The sequence below is a fragment of the Mytilus californianus genome, unplaced genomic scaffold (assembly GCF_021869535.1).
Source record: "Mytilus californianus isolate M0D057914Y unplaced genomic scaffold, xbMytCali1.0.p SCAF_11, whole genome shotgun sequence".
Taxonomy (NCBI): domain Eukaryota; kingdom Metazoa; phylum Mollusca; class Bivalvia; order Mytilida; family Mytilidae; genus Mytilus; species Mytilus californianus.
Genome location: NW_026262593.1, coordinates 39,997,828 through 40,018,666, shown reverse-complemented (window position 1 = coordinate 40,018,666; position 20,839 = coordinate 39,997,828). Strand labels below are relative to the sequence as shown.

Below are 20,839 nucleotides of genomic sequence, written 5' to 3'. Positions count from 1 at the left end.
TTCAAGGCATTAAATAATGACCTGCGTCAGGTCATTATTTTCCATTATTTACTATGATACAAATGCAAATTATATATAGTACTTAAATATGTAAAACGTGTGTTCATGCCAATTGGGGATTTACTGTACAATTTACTATCTCGAACATTTTTTTAAAGTTTAGGCAGAAAAGTCCTTCCTTCCATTTATTAATCTGAAAAAAATACCAGTTACTCTGTTATATGACAAACTTTTCCTTGGATTGATAAAACAGCGACGATATTTAAGGCATCTTGATTCTCAATTTCCGAAGAAAAAGAATGCATTGCCAGGCATAAGAGAGAAAACAATTATTCTGAAAAGTTCGTTAAAAAGTGTTGAAAAATAATCTGCTTTTTCAGCGATAAAAAATGTCGTGAAACAAGAGAAAAAAATATAGCACCTCCTTTATTTAGTTTATATGATAAATTACTTACAAAGTGATCTTTCGTCATCTTACAATTCGTTTGCTTCTTATTTCATGCATTTACTGTAACACTTATATTGCAACTGGACAGTTATTTCTAACGTTTATGTCTAGATTATTAGTGAGTTTTGTTTCAAATTAAAATTGAGCCGTAAGGCGTATTTATACCTAAACTCATGAGGAATGAATATCACACTTCAATGTGACCGGTAAATTGGATACAATTCTTAAAAACATTTACAGTTAATAGTATTTTTTTATTGTACATAAGTCAGATAATGCATATTTTAAGGTTCTTCTTGTCGTGTAACACACCTTCTGGTGTCAGGAATGCCCAAAAGAAAGACCTCGCTACGGTTGGTCTTTCATTTGATCAATCCTGACACCCCTCGGTGTGTTAAACAATAAGAAAAACCTTAAAATGTGCATTATCTATAACGTAATCATTTCATTGAACCAGATCAAAAGCAGTGAGTAGCCGAGGTCAAAATATGAGCGATCTGTATATTTTTCAACAAAGAAAGTCAGTTTAAAATTTCGTCTACCTTAAACAAATCTTGCAAGCACTGTTTAATTTACAGATACATGATGGGTTTACTATTTAGATATATTTGGGTTTACGCTTATAAACAATCCTAAAGTATTTTGCAATTAGACTTCTTGTATCCTGACATCTTAGCATAGAAATGAGCAAAAAGTAACCAATTCCCATTTCTTATAGCTTCTGCATGCATTTTTGCATGTAAATATGTGCTACGGCCTAAATTTACTCTAAATAATTTTCAGTCTTACATGGCCTAAGACCATTGTATACTCATGGTGTATGCTTTTTGTAACTTTTCTTTCCATTTAAAGTACATTCGAAATATATGAAAGAATACTGTATGGTAAAAAACTTCCAAAAACTTTAAAAAGTTGAAAAAAATTCAAGTTAATGTAAGGCTCCGCTTCGAAAATCTCTACTTTTAGGCACGGGCTCATAGAAATTTGACTTTTGAATAATTGTAATAAATCTGATAAAAAAATTTGTGTTCAGTTGCTTTTAGTACTTAATATATTAAATTCAAGAACATTCAAAAGGCAAATTTTTGCAAAATTAATTTTTTTAAGGTCTAAATCTTGATAGTTCGATTAAACGTCAAAATTAAACATCCAAATTTCAATATCAAAATTGCCATAGTTTCTATAATATAATATCCTATGGCCATGACACATGACCAACTATATTATATTTCCCACAGCTTAAGTCATGCACAGTCTTTTTATCCCATTATGTCTGAGGACATATCGTCGTTTGATTTGCGTTGTCTTCAAAAATAGTCGAAAAATTAACCAACTCAAATTCGTATTTTAAAATGATGTATGTTTTTTATAGAACTGAATTTGTCAATATCTTTAATTGTTAAATTAATACACATGCATTCTTTAAAATAGAAGCATACACATTGTTCTTTTGCAGGCCTTCGAATGGATTTATGGAAACTATTGCAGTAAAATGTCGGTCTGTTTTAAATTATTTAAAGTTTCATGGATCTGAACACCTCGGAAAAGAAGAATCAGGAGGTGAAAAGTCGAATGTAAACTTCGCTTTACGCAAATGGACATCTTTCAAATACAATGATGCAATACGATGCGATTCTTGTACAGAGAAGGGTAAAGCTATTGGCTACTGTAAAACATGTTCAGGCTTCATCGATCAATCCTGCCTCGGCTTTCATCAGAGGATACTAAATTGGCGTACTCACAAATATTTCATCTTTGATACAGGCAGGAAAGATCTCAAAATAACAGATTTTGCACCAGAATCTGTTTGCCAAATTAAAAAGCATGATAATGGTGTGGCTGATTCATACTGTAGGAAATGCAGAGTTGTTGCATGCAATAAATGCATTAAAAGACACAGAAAGAAATGCAAAACGATAAATCCATTACAAGAATGGTACCACCTTTTACAGGCTGTAATTAAAACAAAGGATATAGTAGAAAATTTAATAAGAACAATTCCAAGAGGTCGAAATAATGAAAAGTTAGTCATTTTGTCAACCATTGTTGTATGGTTAGACCAGACACTTGGAATAAATTCTAACAATATGCCATATTCATCAATTAAAGAGCGATTAGAGCTGGCAGCGTCAACAGAAAATCAAAGTTATTACATCGCAAGCAACACAGTTGAAGATAAATTCTTTGAAATACAACAGGAATTAAAACGAGAATTTAATTGTCCATTGGATGTACTCGACGGCGTTCAGAATGAAGTACGCCGACAAACAGTTGAACAACATGACAGACAAATCAGAGTCACAGAAGGTTATATATATTTTGCTTTCTCTTCCCATTTGATTTTGATAGTTAATCCTATATGTATAATTACAAAAAAAGTTACTGATTAGACTCGTCAGTAGCAGTTAAAATGACCCCTCAAATATGGCCAGTTTAGTCTTAAACAATAATCTTACCATATTATGTAGTATAATATTTTGTCATTTGGCTTATTTTATGCTTTGTCATCTTTATTATTAAATTTTAGTCTATGATATAGAAACTCACTAGAGTATACTAGAAATTATAAAATATATAACACACTTTCTAATCTGTCTAGATACAACTAACCTAAAACAACCAATCAACAGTAACCATATTGATGATCACATTGAAGAAGAAAATATGTCAAGTTCAACAGAAGAAAGTAGTTCGTAAGTTCATATAATGTTTTCGGTCGTTAAATGGGCTTTAGCTACCAATTTCATCTCAACCTAGTTGACTTAATTATCGGACCTGATTTATTAAACAAATACTGGTACTATAACATGTATCCAAATTAGAAAAGTTCATATGAGAATCAATAAACAATATATCGAATTGTTAAAGTATAAAATTTCGTCCCCTTGTTTATACCATCAAGATGACTTTCGAATATCTCCAAAATTCATGTGACCCAATATAAAATCAGTTATGTTCTTATTCAATGCTACACCAATATTTAGTAATCAACTCGCCCCGACAGCACAGAAAGCTTATCTTATTACAAATAAAACACAAATGTCAAATTTGCTGTCATCGACCGCTGCCATCACATATAAACACAATCTACATTAGAAAAGTATTCTATAAGTTGAAGAACAAAATCTTTACATTAATTTATACTGATCATATATGCTATTTACTATATAACTTATGTAATTTCCTCTGGAGTAAAGGGTGGGTGGGACATGATACCTATACTGTCGGAAAGGCGAACATCGAATGATAATTCTAGACTATAATATTATAATTTAGCGCTAAAATTCTAGCATGAAATTATCATGATGAATATTATCTAAACAGGTAATAACTTACTGTTAGTCCAATCAAATTAAACATAAAAATGTTTTGATTTGAACACACGTGCTCAACGTAAACAAATACACGTGTTCCCGAGTAACCATTTATAAATACATATGTCGTACTGACTTTTCTGCTGCGTCTGATGACTTTTAGCGCCTGGTGTAAAACAAGAGAAAGTTCTAGTAAATATAGATGTTTATTATTGGAAATCAGTAAAAAAAGTGCTACAGATTTTACACAATAAAATAGCAAGTCTCACTTGATAATAAATTTAGAATTTCACAACTGAACTAAATTAAGGGACATAACTCTATACAAATTTTAATCAATTAAATAAAACTTGCCCAAACTCTATTTTATCAAGTGAAACAGCTTTACAAAACTTTACGTACAGGTTAATGCATAATACAATATGATAAATAAACCGAATCGTTTCAACCTAAATGGATACCTAATTTCAAAAGTTTTGCATAATTATTTGTTGCTATGGAAACAATAAACTTTTAAAATTAATAAAATCTTTGTCATACTATCTTAATATTTAATCACATAAAATCTAATACCAAATACAATTTATTTATGAATAAATTGGTATGTAAAATAACCTTGCATAATGCTTAAACAGTATTTACTCCTTTTGCAAAATATTAAAATAAAGAATATATCCATGTTCATGTTGCTAAGCAACAAACATGTACTTCTGTCACGAGTTCCGTGTATGTGTGTAATACAATAAATTAACTAAATTCAACTTAGATATAAGTTCTAAAGTCAATTCAAATGTTCAAACAATTTTGTAAACAAACTGAAATCCTGCGGAAAAGTGTCGCTTTCCAAAACCTAATTTATGAACTAAATATGCAATCTATATACAAAATATAAAAACACAGCTTACAGAATAATGAAGTAGAAAATAAGGTTTCATGTCTTTGTTATTTAGCTTTCGATAAAACTCTATAATCATTGCTTTTATCAACAAAAGACATTTCTCCCGGCAAATAAAAATTACAAATTATCTCCCCTGGACATTATAATATTTAAAGTCAATACGGATACAATATGAAATATTTCCGGACTTTCAATAAACTTTTGAAAATAACTATTATAAAATCAACTATATATTTCTAAACATAGAATAGATTTGTATTAAAAAAATTCTTGAAACATTTATCAATTGTTTACATAAATAAAAAGCGTCGCGTCCTAAGCGTAACAAAAAAAACTACAAAATAATTAATCACAATGGAAACGAAATAAAATCTTTACAAAATATATACAATTAATTTAAGTGAATATCATAAAATGAATTTTAACTTTAGTTTGCTTTACCCAAAAATATAAAGTAATTAAAACTCTTTAATTTAAATAAAACAAAAATACAAAACAACTTACCTGGTGTAAAACAAGAGAAAGTTCTAGTAAATATAGATGTTTATTATTGGAAATCAGTAATCAAAGTGACCGTTGAAAACCTAAATTGTTTCCATGCGGGCGTGGTCACATGATCACTGATTTCTTAACTTTCTCCTGTTTTCACAAATCAAAAAGTACCTTGTATCGCTCCCTTGACCACAACCTATTTTCACTGGTTGGTCAATAATCAAGTCATGGGTGACAGGTGTTATTAACAATTTCACACATGAGTAAAAGGAAAAGGTTGTTTAACAAAAAGCCTTAATTTACATGTAAGGTACATAATCCAAAGTAAATAATTTAGCACTTACATGTCTCTTTGTTATCCGGCTTAATTACGTAATCTAAATATTCAAGTTGTATGTCATTCTTCTTTATCAAAAATTAACATTCCAAAAATAATGTAACTTACATAAGGAGAATTTTTTTGAAATAAAATAAAAATTTAAACTTCAAAATACTTTAACTCAAATTGTAAAAATTGAATAATTTTCACTTTAGTTTGGTCTGTTATATTAAAATTTTGTCTTTGGCAATTCATAATTTTACTATAACAACTCTTCCTCAACCTCACTAAGCTTTGTCCCAAAGCTTGAATTTTAAACATCATCTGAACAGATAAAATAAGAATAATAATATATACCGGTATATATACATGTTTATAGAATGAAGATAAGTATGATAAAATATAATGTAAATTTTCATATTGAGTCATTGTTTATATATCACACTTATGTGAATGTAGTTTTGTGATCTAATGCCCATAAAATACTTAAGTTAAAAATAAAAAAAATATATATATGTATGGTCATAATTGCAGATATTCAATAAGACACTTCCAAAATTTCAAAGGATGTACGTTTATAGGTTTGTAACGAGAAGGCACTGAGGTATTGTGTGTTTGCAAATATGCATTTAATCAGTATTGTCATTTTGCATGTGAGGAGGGATATTGACACTTCACACTAAAATATGTGTGTTTCTAAAATAGTACTGATGCAGTTTTCCAATAATGAAAAATCAAGAAAACCAGGTGCTAGTGCAACAGAAAAGTCAAAGTACCAATAAATTTTCATATTAATAGACAATGAACAATATAAAATTCAAATATAAAACATGAAAATGAACAATTCATTACATGCTCACTTCTTGCAAGCGCATGTTCTGCAATCTCCATGGTATAATGTAATCTACAAAAATAAATGTTTAATATATCTGTGTTCTAAATCCTACAAAAGCAATAAACTAAACATTAATATGCTCTAAACTCCTCCACTCTGGCTCTCGGTAACATTTCACTGAACACTTAACTTCATCATACATAAGTATAATATTGGAATGGATTCTAGTTTCTCAGGACACTCAGTTGCTAAAATAAAAAAAAAAGTGATGATTAGTCGAATGAGCACGGCCGTACTCTAGCACTTCTGACAACAAAACACATATGCATTCTATTTGGTTTGACTTCACATCATAATTTGCCTATCAAATTTCTGAAATTAGAAAAAAAAAGTTAATCAAAGGGTCAAATAAATAAAGAATGGTCCACTGCGCAGATTCGAAACTGGAGTACAATCCAGATTATTTGAATGTGAGTTATTCACCATTAAAGCTTTATCTGTGTTATTCCAGTGAAATTTATACAGTAATTTGTTTCCACCTATGGCCTCGTAAAATATTTCCTCCGTTTTCTCCTCCTTCCTTTCCTAGTTTTCCTTGTAAAATATTCTTGTATCAAGCCCTCTCCTATATTCTGTTTTGGTTCCCATGTCGGTTTGGAACCATCTTTCCATTTTACAAGAAAATATTGTATACCTCTTGTATTCCTGTTATTTAGTAGTTTCTCAACCTCATGAAACGTATCATCAATAACATTGTTCGGTTCATCTCCATTATCACTGTTAGTTTCTGAATCTGAACTCTCATTTTCTGCAACTTGATCATTATCTGCAGGTGGATTATTTTGCTCATCAGGTGCATTATTTGGAACTGGGCGTTCTGGAGCTTGTGACGGATCACGGAAGTCAGTGGGATCTACATATTGCCTAAGATTGCTCGCATTGACCACAGCTTTAAGTTCCTTTTGGTCACTACAGCGTCTTAATTTATATGTAAAATTCGGCCCACAGTCAGTTATGTAATAAGGACCATTAAATTTATCAACTAATTTTGGTGAACGACCGACAGGAACTACATGTTCTTTAAGTAAAACTTTATCTCTAAGCCTAAATTCAGGAATTTTGGTATTTTTGTCGTATCGTTCTTTCATTTTTGCTTGTTTAAGATTAATATTTTCAGCAGCCAAATCTTGGGTAATTTTGAGGTTTGAAATTATTTCTTCTAAATGGTGTTTTGCATCTTTTGACAGATTGTCTTTTGGCAAAACAGATGCATTAAAAGGTAAGGTCATCTCCTTGCCGAACACCATTGAGAAGGGAGAATACTCTGTTGATTGAGTTGATGGAGAATTTCTAAAAGCCATTAAAATACCAGGGAGTTTATTTGGCCAATTGTTCTGGTCCTTATCACTATAAACTCTGACTGCCTGTATCAGTGTGCTATTGGTCCTTTCCACTAATCCATTTGTCTGTGGATGGTATGAACTTGTATGATGCCTTGTAATATTCAACATTTCACACAAAGCATTCACCAAATTCGATACAAAATTTCGACCAAGATCTGTTACTAGACACTTCATTGCACCGTAACGACTAATAATCTCACGAAATAAAACCTTTGCAACCTCAGAAGCTTCTTGAGTTTTCATAGGAAAGGCCTCACTCCATTTTGAAAAAAAATCTACTAGTAACAACACATAAGAATAACTAAGTTTCAGAAAATCCATATCCTATCTTTCAAAGGTTGTGTCAACTGGCAGAGGATTAAGAGGTGGTTTCTTACCCTTTGTATCTCTTTTAAATCTCTGACAGCGATCACATGATCGAATGTAGTTTTCAATACTTTGGTGCATTTTAGGCCAAAAGTACTTAAGACTCAAAGCATGATAAACACGTTCAATCCCAAGATGTGCACCACCTACAAAACTGTCATGGTAACTTAAAAGAGCATCCTCTCTTAGAGCTTGAGGGAGACATAATTGTTTGATCCACTTTTCACCATTGTCAACTCTGACTCTCTTCTGAAACCACTTATACAGAACATTATTACAGATGGAGTAATCTTGAGCAGATTTTTGAACTTTTGAACTCTGATCATTGTCTGCAGGAAGAATACCCTGAGTAAGAAATCTGTACATATTTCCAAAATCATGACAATTTTGTTGCAACTTTGCAATAGCAGGCAGGTTTGACAATTCTGGTCTGGCAATAATGGGATCTAATGGAGCAACCATAGTGTAATCATCATAAAAAAATTCCACTTGGATACTCTCAGAAGTCTTATCATTGCCACTAGCTTCTGTTCTAGTATTCACTTCAGATACCTTTACAGCTGCGACTTCATTTTCATCGTCAGGCTGTTAGGATATGAGCGTCTACTGAGAGCATCAGCTACTTGATTGTTACAACCTTTCCTATACTTAATCTCAAAGTTGTAATGCTGCAAATCCATTGCCCATCTTGTAAGTTTACCTGTATTTGCCTTCTGATTCATTAGATATGTCAATGCTTTGTGATCAGTATATATAGTGAATTTGCCAGTAGCGAGATAAGTGTTAAATGTTTTTACACCTTGAACTACTGCATAACACTCTTTTTCAGTTGTATTCCAAACCTGTTCAGTTTTAGATAAACTTTTACCACCAAAAGCAATGACACGTTCTTTTCTCTGACTGTCTAATTGACCTAGACCAAAACCAATAGCTGAGTTTGAAGCATCACAAGTCAGCATAAAGGGTTTATTCATGTCAGGGTAAGCCAGGACAGGAGGTGTTAATAAAGCCTGTTTTAAATTGTCAAAAGCTACCTGACATTCCCTATTCCATTTAAAACTTCTTTCTCTTTCCTTCTTTAACAACCCATTTAAAGGAGTGGCAATTTTTGAATATGAATCAACAAAGCGTCGGTAATAATTGCACATTCCCAAAAATGACCGAACCTGTTTTTGTCTTGTAGGGACAGGAAAAGTACTAATAGCTTTTGTCTTTTCAGGATCAACCTTAATACCTTCTTTTGAAATGATGTGACCTAAGTATTTCACCTCTTTTGCTGCTACACACATTTGCTTGGTTTCAATGTGAGATTTGCATCACGAAGACGAGTGAAAACTTGTTCTAGATGCGAAAGATGCTCTTCAAAACTCCTACTAAATACCAAAATATCATCCACATAAACTAAAACAAATTGCCAATTAAGACCACGTAAAACATTTGACATGAGCTGTTGAAAACTAATAGGAGCATTTTTAAGACCAAAAGGCATTCTGAGAAATTCATAGACACCATTGCGAGTAATAAAAGCTGATTATGTCTGGTTTCCTCGTCCATCTCGACTTGCCAAAAACCACTGTGAAGGTCGAGACAACTTAGAATTTGAGGCTGCACTTCACCAATTGTGTCAAATACGTTTTTGAGATGACGAATTGGAAATGATGAATTTTTTGTCTGGAGATTCAATTTTCTTAAGTCCACACAAAATGTGTACTGCTGAGGCTGACCCGGTGCAGTTTTCTTTTTCACTAATATAACAGGTGAATGATACTCACTGGTTGATTCTTTGATGATGTTGTTTTTCTTCATTTCTACCAAATGTCTTTCAGTTTCTTTATGCATATGAGGAGACTGATTATAGAATCCCATTTTGACTGGTCTGGCATCCCTAAAAGTTTCAATTCTGTGCTTGTACCCATTAGTAAAACCTAATTCTGATAAATTAGTTGCAAAAATATCTCTATAGGAATCAAGAAATGTCTACATTTTCTGTCTCTGTTCAGAACTTAAATCAGAAGTGCTGAAATCAAAATTTATAGGCTCCTTGACTTCCTTAGTTTGCTGTAAACTAGCTACAGATGGCATGTTATTATCTAAATCATTAATAAAATTTGAATCAATGTCTGAAACAGAAGCTAGCACTTTTGTTGCGGGAATGTGTATTTCTTGATTTGTAGGATTCATCAATCTTATGACCGCTCTTTTCTTAATAATTTTGACCAAACATTTAGCACTCGTAAGATTGGAATCCACTAAATTACTTACTGGTTCTAAAAGAACTATTTCTCCTGAATTTCTCTTTGAAATTTTGACACCAACATTCATTTCACAAAATGGAGAAATAGTGACAGGGTAATACGTTCTAGCAAGGCCAGTACTAATAGTCTGTATCATACATACTTTAGGAATATCTGCATTTTCTTTATCTGGTACCTGTAAAACACTTTTAGAAAAATCAATATTAATCTTGTTTGCATGTAAAAAATCCCAACCAACTATAAAAGAATGATGTAGCCCATCTATAACATAAACATGATAACTAAAAACAGCACCTTTAAATGAAATTGGTAGATTAACTTTTCCTAGCACTTGTAACCTATGTACACTTACACCTTTAATTGATGAAATATCTGATTGCGAAAGTTTATCAGAAAGGGCCAACTTGCTATAAAAATTCGTAAGGGTTCCGCGGAACCCAGTGTCTCGCCTTCTTTTTGCTGTTAATCACAGGCTCAGCAAAAATGAGGAAAAACATTAATAAAAATATTCCTCTCTTTACTATCTTTTGATTGTAAGTAGCTTCTGTCCAAGTTTGGTAAAAATCCAGGATAGTTTATGAATCTAATAAATGTTTTAAAAACTTAAACGGCAGACTGTATGTAATGTTAACTGGAAGAAAAACTAAGTCCATTTATAAGTAAAATACGGAAAAAATGGAACAAAATTTCCTTCTAGATACTAGCTTTTAATCATAAACAAGCTTCTGTCTAAGTTTGGTACAAATCCAGGATAGTTTAAGAAAGTTGTTAAAATTTTAAAAACTGTAACCACAGAGTGAATGAAATGTTAACTGGCAGAAAAACTAAGTCCATTTATAAGTAAAATACGGAAAAAATGGAATTTTTTTTTTACAAAATTTACTTCTGGATACTAGCTTTTAATCATAAACAAGCTTCTGTCCAAGTTTGGTACAAATCCAGGATAGTTTAAGAAAGTTGTTAAAATTTTAAAAACTTTAACCACAGAGTGAATGTAATGTTAACTGGCAGAAAAACTAAGTCCATTTATAAGTAAAATACGGAAAAAATGGATTTTTTTTTTTACAAAATTTACTTCTGGATACTATCTTATGATCATAAACAAGCTTCTTTCCAAGTTTGGTAGAAATCCAGGATAGTTTAAGAAAGTTATTAAAATTTCAAAAACTTTAACCACAGAGTGAATGTAATGTTTCCTGGCAGAAAAACTAAGTCCATTTATAAGTAAAATACGGAAAAAATGGAATTTTTTTTTTACAAAATTTACTTTTGAATATTATCTTATGATCATAAACAAGCTTCTGTCCAAGTTTGGTAGAAATCCAGGATAGTTTAAGAAAGTTATTAAAATTTCAAAAACTTTAACCACAGAGTGAATATTTGTGGACGCCGCCGACGACAACGCCGACGGAATGTAGGATCGCTATGTCTCGCTTTTTCGACAACAGTCGAAGGCTCGACAAAAATCAAAGCTACAGCAAGTAATTTCTGCACCAGTATCAATCAATGCATATGTTTTTCTGCCATTGATATCAATAATTGAAGTATTTTTCTGCATAGGCAATACCAAATTTACCTCTGCAAAAGAATTTCTACTTCTGTGCCTATCCTTTGACAAATGTCTAGGGACAGGCGCGAATCGCTAGCAGTGAGAAGGGGGGTTTTGACCAGATTTTTGAGAACTTCTGCATTTACGACCATAATGCCCTATGTTATGACAATTATAACATTCTTTATTTCTTGCTGGGCAATTAGAACCACAAAACATACCACAATTTTGACATGATTTATCATCTTGTTGTTGTTGTTGCTGCTGGTGATATGGATTTTGTACTGCTGCTGGCATTGGTTGGTTGTACTGTTGTCCATTATACACTGGCTGTTGTGGAATGTATTGTTGTTGGGGTAAAAAAGCATGTTGTTGTTGGTTACCAGTTCCTTGTCTGTAGTTCTGTCTTGGTTTGTTGTACCTGTTTTTGTTCTGTTGAGGCTGGTTTGGTCTTGCCATGTTAATCAATGTATGCAATCTTCTTATCTCCTCCAATGGTTCCTGCATCTTGGCTTCCAGTATTGCTGCTATTGTATCAGCAGTGATGGACGATGCTGGAACAAGTTGTTCAGATTTTTCTGCATTTTCTGCGATTGCCCTTAATTGTTCCAATGTAGTTGGCTTTGGGAAAGTGTTATGCACTGTTTTCCCTATCTCCCCTCTGAAACCTTGTATGGCAATACCTATCTTAATGTTGTCAGGAATGTCCTGTCCTATAGTTTTTCCCTGTAATCTTGCCATAAACTCATCAACTCGTTCGTTTAAACCTTGTTTTAACTGAAGTATATTTACATCAAAAAGTCCTTGGGATTTTTCAAAACGTTTAAAAAATTCATCCTTTAATAGTTGTAATGAATTTTGAACAGTTTCTGAAAGTGTAGCAAACCATTGTTTTGGTATACCATCTGCCATAAAGAATGGAAAGGAATTGCATTGTTGTTGTTCGCACATTTTTTGAATGAGTGTCCAACGGATAAAATATCCCCACCATTGTGCTGCGGATGATTTTCCATCATAATTATTTAGGTTGATTCCTGATGGCATGTTAACACTTACTTCTCTAATTACTTGAACTACTGCAGGTGTTGATGGTGTTGATGCTGTTGATGCTGTTGATGCAGTTGATACTGTTGATGCTGCTGATGCAGTTGATACTGTTGATGTTGTTGTTGTGGTATCTGTTGATAGGACAGGTACTGTTGATGTTGTAGGGGCTGTTGAAGTTGAAGCTGTTGACGTTGAAGCTGTTGTCTCAGTTGCTTGTTGATGCACTCTTGCTTCTGGTCTTATTGTATCCTGACTGCGGAGAAGGTAGCTATTCAGTGGTGCTGGCATTTGTATGTTGCTGATTTTATTTTCTTTCTTGTTTTGGGACTAGCTTTGGATCTTTCAGTCACTCCACCAAATGTCGTACTGACTTTTCTGCTGCATCTGATGACTTTTAGCGCCTGGTGTAAAACAAGAGAAAGTTCTAGTAAATATAGATGTTTATTATTGGAAATCAGTAAAAAAAGTGCTACAGATTTTACACAATAAAATAGCAAGTCTCACTTGATAATAAATTTAGAATTTCACAACTGAACTAAATTAAGGGACATAACTCTATACAAATTTTAATCAATTAAATAAAACTTGCCCAAACTCTATTTTATCAAGTGAAACAGCTTTACAAAACTTTACGTACAGGTTAATGCATAATTAAACCTAAATGGATACTTAATTTCAAAAGTTTTGCATAATTATTTGTTGCTATGGACAGTCAGGGATATAACTCTATAGGGTTATTACAGAAAAATAACATACATTTGTTATTGTGGATTAAAAAATCAAAGAACTGTGATAACTTATGTATGTTATATGTTTCAAAGGGACAATATACATCATTAGTTTAGTTAAAATGTTTAAAAGTTCTATTGATATTACTTTTGTCTATATGTATACTTAACTATTGAAAGATATAACAGTTCATAGTTTGCCAATTTTGCATAGTACACCTATATGTTATTACAGTAAAAATATGCCTGTAATAACTAAAGGGTGTTATCACAGCTTCTCTATATCACTTCAAAGCATTTGCTCAGACATACATCATGCTTAATTACAATGTATTTTAATTTATTGTAAGAAATAATGACCAGAGCATGTAATGAGGTTCTGCGCAAGTTTCTCAGTAATTCCCAAGTGTCTTATATAATAAGTTAAATTCCTTTAATAACTGAGCCTTGTTATCACAGCTAAGTTTATCCCTTAATAGCCTTGTCTCATTGATTTACCATGGTTAATCAAAAATGTATTAATTTAATTAAAAAATTAGTTATCAAGGCTATGCATTTAGTTTCTGCGCAAAGTCTCAAGAGATCCCTAGAGGCCACTATAAATGAAATAATTTTACAAATAACAAACATATGTTATTACAGATTTAGAAAATTTAAGGAATAAAGAGTAGACAACTCATGAAAGTATCTGTAATAACACACGCAAGTTATTTTCTGTAATAACCCTATAGAGTTATATCTCTGACTGATGGAAACAATAAACTTTTAAAATTAATAAAATCTTTGTCATACTATCTTAATATTTAATCACATAAAATCTAATACCAAATACAATTTATTTATGAATAAATTGGTATGTAAAATAACCTTGCATAATGCTTAAACAGTATTTACTCCTTTTGCAAAATATTAAAATAAAGAATATACCCATGTTCATGTTGCTAAGCAACAAACATGTACTTCTGTCACGAGTTCCGTGTATGTGTGTAATACAATAAATTAACAAAATTCAACTTAGATATAAGTTCTAAAGTCAATTCAAATGTTCAAACAATTTTGTAAACAAACTGAAATCCTGCGGAAAAGTGTCGCTTTCCAAAACCTAATTTATGAACTAAATATGCAATCTATATACAAAATATAAAAACACAGCTTACAGAATAATGAAGTAGAAAATAAGGTTTCATGTCTTTGTTATTTAGCTTTCGATAAAACTCTATAATCATTGCTTTTATCAACAAAAGACATTTCTCCCGGCAAATAAAAATTACAAATTATCTCCCCTGGACATTATAATATTTAAAGTCAATACGGATACAATATGAAATATTTCCGGACTTTCAATAAACTTTTGAAAATAACTATTATAAAATCAACTATATATTTCTAAACATAGGATAGATTTGTATTAAATAAATTCTTGAAACATTTATCAATTGTTTACATAAATAAAAAGCTTCGCGTCCTAAGCGTAACCAATACAAAATAATTAATCACAATGGAAACGAAATAAAATCTATACAAAATATATACAATTAATTTAAGTGAATATCATAAAATGAATTTTAACTTTAGTTTGCTTTACCCAAAAATATAAAGTAATTAAAACTCTTTAATTTAAATAAAACAAAAATACAAAACAACTTACCTGGTGTAAAACAAGAGAAAGTTCTAGTAAATATAGATGTTTATTATTGGAAATCAGTAATCAAAGTGACCGTTGAAAACCTAAATTGTTTCCATGCGGGCGTGGTCACATGATCACTGATTTCTTAACTTTCTCCTGTTTTCACCAATCAAAAAGTACCTCGTATCGCTCCCTTGACCACAACCTATTTTCACTGGTTGGTCAATAATCAAGTCATGGGTGACAGGTGTTATTAACAATTTCACACATGAGTAATAGGAAAAGGTTGTTTAACAAAAAGCCTTAATCAGAGACATATATACACATTTACATGTAAGGTACATAATCCAAAGCAGAGACATATATACACATATGTGTATATATGTCTCTGTCCAAAGTAAATAATTTAGCACTTACATGTCTCTTTGTTATCCGGCTTAATTACGTAATCTAAATATTCAAGTTGTATGTCATTCTTCTTTATCAAAAATTAACATTCCAAAAATAATGTAACTTACATAAGGAGAATTTTTTTGAAATAAAATAAAAATTTAAACTTCAAAATACTTTAACTCAAATTGTAAAAATTGAATAATTTTCACTTTAGTTTGGTCTGTTCATTCGAAGGACATTTTTTGTATAATGACTATTTTTCTTTGTCTTTTTGATTTCATGTCAAAGATTTAAAAAGTGTACAGTTTACATATTAAAAATATTAGTTTACGGGACAACTCTGTCATCGAATTCGGTCTTCATTCTTGTCCCTCTGCGCAAAACCTTGCAGGGGTGTTTATGATTGGTTTTGGGGACTTCAGGGGGTCATAGGAATACCGGGTGTCCGTTCGTTCGTCACATATCTCGATGATATTTAAAGTACCACTTGAAGAAATCTGTTGAAATTGTAACACATTGTATTATTGCATTGTATTGGACCATTAGTCCAGGCCTATGTCCATTTCGACATTAATGGTGTTTGTCATTTACTGTTCATGAATTACGCTCTTTATCTTTAAAAGAGAGGCGAAAGATACCGAGGGACATTCGAACACATAAGTCGAAAACAATCCGACAATGCAATGGCTAAAAAAAGACCAACCGACAAACAATACTACACAATACACAATATGGAAAACTAAAGACTGAGGAACACGAACTTTAAATTGGGGTTTTCTTTGATAATGTTATTACCATTTTACCAAATATTTTGAAACTTAAACACAATGGTATGTATCATAAAATACGGGCCAAGTTTAATTTTGATGGTTTGGCATTTGCCTTCAAGAATTAGGCACTTAGTTACTTCCAAAATTGGTATTTGTTTGGTTTCCAGATGATAATTAAAGTACCACTTGACCAAAGCTTTAGAAATTTCAACAATTAGATTTGGAATATAGAATACAGGTCAAGTATTGTATTGATGATTTTGACAAGTATAGTTCAAGAGTTATGCCCCTAAGTAGCCATAAATTTATATTAAAAAAATGGATTAAAGCTAAAATACTACTTCTTATATATGGACACATTAACCTGTATCATAAACTAAATGTCAAGTTCGATTTTGAAATTTACAGATCAAGAGTTATTTCCCTTACCTTAAACAATTAAACAATTGATTTGCTTTTTTAATGAGTTATTCCCCTTAGTTAACTTAACCTTTTGATATTTTTGTTTTCAATTAAAAATGATAGTACCATTTGATGAAATATTGTTAGACTTTAACATATTGTTATGAAACATAAAATACAGGGCACATTGAATTTGCATGTTGGTTTTGGCATCAACCGTTAAAGCACACCTAATTCTAGTTTATATTGTTTTTTGCTGATTTTGACATTACGTTCCGTGTTGATCATGACTTCTTTAGAACTGAACGAAGTAGTAGATTTAAATAGTTAAAAGAATTGCATGGTTGCCTTTTCGTATGTTAAATTTCGTTGTAAGAAGTGGGAATCATTAACAACGCAACGGTGTAACAAGGTGTAATACTACCAAAAAATGGTAGTCACAGCCTGTTCCATACGAAAAGGGTCGAAAACAAATTTTCCTTGAATTTGACAGTTGCTGGAAATTAACCCTGCATTTCATTGCAGGTCAACATTTCTAAGTCATAAACATATACCTTGGGGGATTAGAAGCACTTTTGTTTAGCTCACCTGGCCCAAAGGGCCAAGTGAGCTTTTCTCATCACTTGGCGTCGTCGTCGTCCGTCCTCGTTAGCTTTTTACATAAATCTTCTCCTCTGAAACCACTGGGCCAAATTTAACCAAACTTAAAAAATGTGTCCGATGACCCCGCCAACTAACCAAGATGGCCGCCATGGCTAAAAATATGACATAGGGGTAAAATGTAGATTTTGGCTTATATCTCTGAAACCAAAGCATTTAGAGTAAATCTGACAAGGTAAAACTGATTATCAGGTCAAGATCAATCTGCCCTGAAATTTTCAGACAAATCTGACAACCTGTTGTTCGGTTGCTGCCCCTGAATTGGTAATTTAAAGAAAATTTTGCAGTTTTTGGTTATTATCTTGAATATTATTATAGATAGAGATAAACTGTAAACAGCAATAATGTTCAGCAAAGTATGATCTACAAATAAGTTGTCATGAGCAAAATTGTCAGTCGACCCCTTTAGGAGTTATTGCCCTTAAAAGTCAATTTTTAACAATTTTTCGTAAATTTTTGTAATCTTTTACAAAAATCTTCTTTTCTGAAACTACTGAGACAAATTTAACCATACTTGGCCATAATCATTATTAGGGTATCTAGTTTAAAAAATTTGTCCGATGACCCCGCCTTCCAACCATCATGGCCAACTTGGTTAAAAATAGAACATAGGGGTAAAATGCAGTTTTTGGTTTATATCTCTGAAACTAAAGCATTTAGAGCAAATCTGACAGGTAGCAAAAATGTTCATCAGATTTAAATTTATCTGCCCTGAAATTTTTAGACGAAACCGACAACCCGTTGCTGCAGTTTTTTGTTATTATCTTAGATATCATTATAATATCTAATATCTAATACTATTAATTATGATTTTAACCTTATTTTACCAATTTCCCAATCATCAGTAAATACAGGTGAGCGACACAGGCTCTTGAGAGCCTCTAGTTTTTTTATTTGGAGTTTCTATAAAATATTTTGGAAACTTGAAGTGATATGGTTACTAAAGCTTGTACACAGGACAAAAAGGGGTTAAAATTTAATTGGTTAACTTCCAGTGATGTTAACTATCTTATATGCAATGAAATTCCATGTGAAATTTTCACTGTTTTACTGGACAGGATAAAACTATACGCATGCTAAGTCTTTCTTTATTCGAAACAAAGATAAATTCAGCAAAATGTTATGAAAAATAACAAATTAGCAAAAACTAATAGATAAAACAATGGTGGATTAAAATGTGAAAAATCAATCAACTCTAAGACAACCAAAAGAGAACTGACTTGTAGCATTTTCTGCGCTGAAAACAGAACTAACATATTTTCTTATCAAATATAAAATATATATATTTCCCCCTTTGATTCTTCTTTGTGAAACAAGTACGAGTAGTTTTCATGTTTTTTTTAATAAATATATATAAAGCTCAAATGGTAACACTCCACAAAAAGACATGCATCCTTACTTGGCCTATTATTTTGAATACGAACCGACCCACCCATAACTTTTACTGCTTAATTAATGTCGCATGTTAGGTTGAGAAGCAGTAAATGTTAAATTAGGTTTGTCTTAACCGATGATCGAATCCACGCCCTACATCACTTTAGGCTAGCACGATACCAAGACAACCCATATGCAGTATATGTTATGTACGCTTAAAAGTAATGATCATGTTTAAACGACATATTCTGCATTTCACTTGAGTCAATGTTCACATTACTTCACTGCATTTCAGGTCGGATGAACAATCTAACAGTGAGTGTGGTATTGGCCAACGAACTAATCAAATGCAAATGACTGTACCGTATCCTATTGGAAATATGGAGCAGAGCAGGTTTCAGCAGGTATTTTGTAATTAATGATAAAAACATCGTCTGTAATAAAACAAAATAATAGATCTACCTTCAGTTGATATATTAAAACTTTATAAATAAAAAGACGTGAGGTTAAATTCACTGTGACAGTAGTTGTAATACATTTTGTAATATCAACATTCGATTAAAACACAGCTATATTAAAATCAATACAAGATAATAACCCGAGTGCTCATAGTTTTCAAAAACAAACACTTCATCAGCTGATTTGGCTGCTCTCTTACGTTCTTTGAATTTTGCCGAAAGTTGGAAAACACCAAATTTGAAAGCTAGATGTACAAAGATGGTCGTTTGAATTGTTTTCATACGAATGACGAATATGATCAATATAAATAATGAATATTGCTTTATATTTATACGACCGCAGAATTTTTGCGTCCGTATTATGTCATGCCGATGTCTGCGTCGTCGTCCGAAGGCAGTTTGGTCCGCAGACAATTAATTACTTGGTCCACAAACATTTACTTGAGTATAAGTGGCTCGGGATGGATTTTTGGTTGTTATTGTTGATGCTGGTAAGTAATTAGGGGCCAAAAAAGGGACAAAAGCAAGCATGTCTCTGGTTAGCATACAATCACTAGCATATGTGTATGGATCTCTATGAAATTTTAGCACAAGAATGCATACAACAATTGGAAGGTTGGGATTGACTTTGGGGGTTTATTGTCGTAGCTGGTTAGTATTTGGGTCCAAAAGCAAGCATTTTTCTTATTTCTGAACAATAACTTGTGAATAAGAGTATGGATCTCGATGAAATTTTACCGCAAGGTTTCATACTTTAAAAGGAAGGTTGTGATTGATTTTTGGGGTCACTGCCAAAACTGTTTATGAATTAGGGGCCGAACAGGGGTAAAAACTAGGATTTTCTGGTTTCAAAACAATGACTTGAAAATAGTCTATGAATTGCTATTTAATTGTGCTAAAAGTGCTTAAACCATTAAAGGAAGGTTATGGGTGATTTTATGGGTTGCGACCTGGTCTATATAGATGATGTGTGAACTTTATCGAAAATATAACATGCAGCTGTATGCCTGAAATATTTTACACGTTCGAATTTCTTATTGCAGGTATGTGATGATTCAGGCGAAGATAATCTGGAGAACATTGTTCCAATAGAAAAAGATATCAAGATACTCCACGAAGCGAGATTAGATACTTTTAAAAGTGTTCACTCTGATGAATGAACGGAACGGAGAGATAGATAGCTAAAATGATAAAGCACTGTAAATTTTAAGTTGATATGGATAAAAAAAAAGATTGGGGTATTCGTCAATCAGACAGCAACACATTGACACAAAAATTCAAAAGTTAAACATTAGACAAATGTCGATTCGTTATTTTAAGCTGTAAATCCCATCAAGCGAAGAACATTAGTGAATCAATCAAACAGATGCTATCAAAGATTTATTCATAACCACAAAATTATACGTCATGATTGTAATCAGGCATTTTGAAAGATTCCAAAAAGAAAAACAAATTTGTGGTTATGATGAATGGTGAAATGGTGTGAGGGAAACAGTTTCTT

At 32.0% G+C, this 20,839-nt stretch overlaps 1 protein-coding gene across 1 annotated transcript; it reads right to left on the bottom strand.

The window, feature by feature from the left end:
* Positions 1-6,670: 6,670 nt before the first annotated feature.
* On the bottom strand, positions 6,671-15,117 carry LOC127720911 (uncharacterized). Its single transcript, XM_052227649.1, has 4 exons — positions 14,812-15,117; positions 12,101-13,327; positions 7,001-7,132; positions 6,671-6,678 (listed from the first exon to the last, which is right to left on the bottom strand). The coding sequence occupies exons 2-4, from the start codon at positions 13,212-13,214 to the stop codon at positions 6,671-6,673; spliced, it is 1,254 nt and encodes a 417-aa protein (XP_052083609.1). The 5' UTR covers positions 13,215-13,327; positions 14,812-15,117.
* Between the last annotated feature and the right edge of the window lie 5,722 nt (positions 15,118-20,839).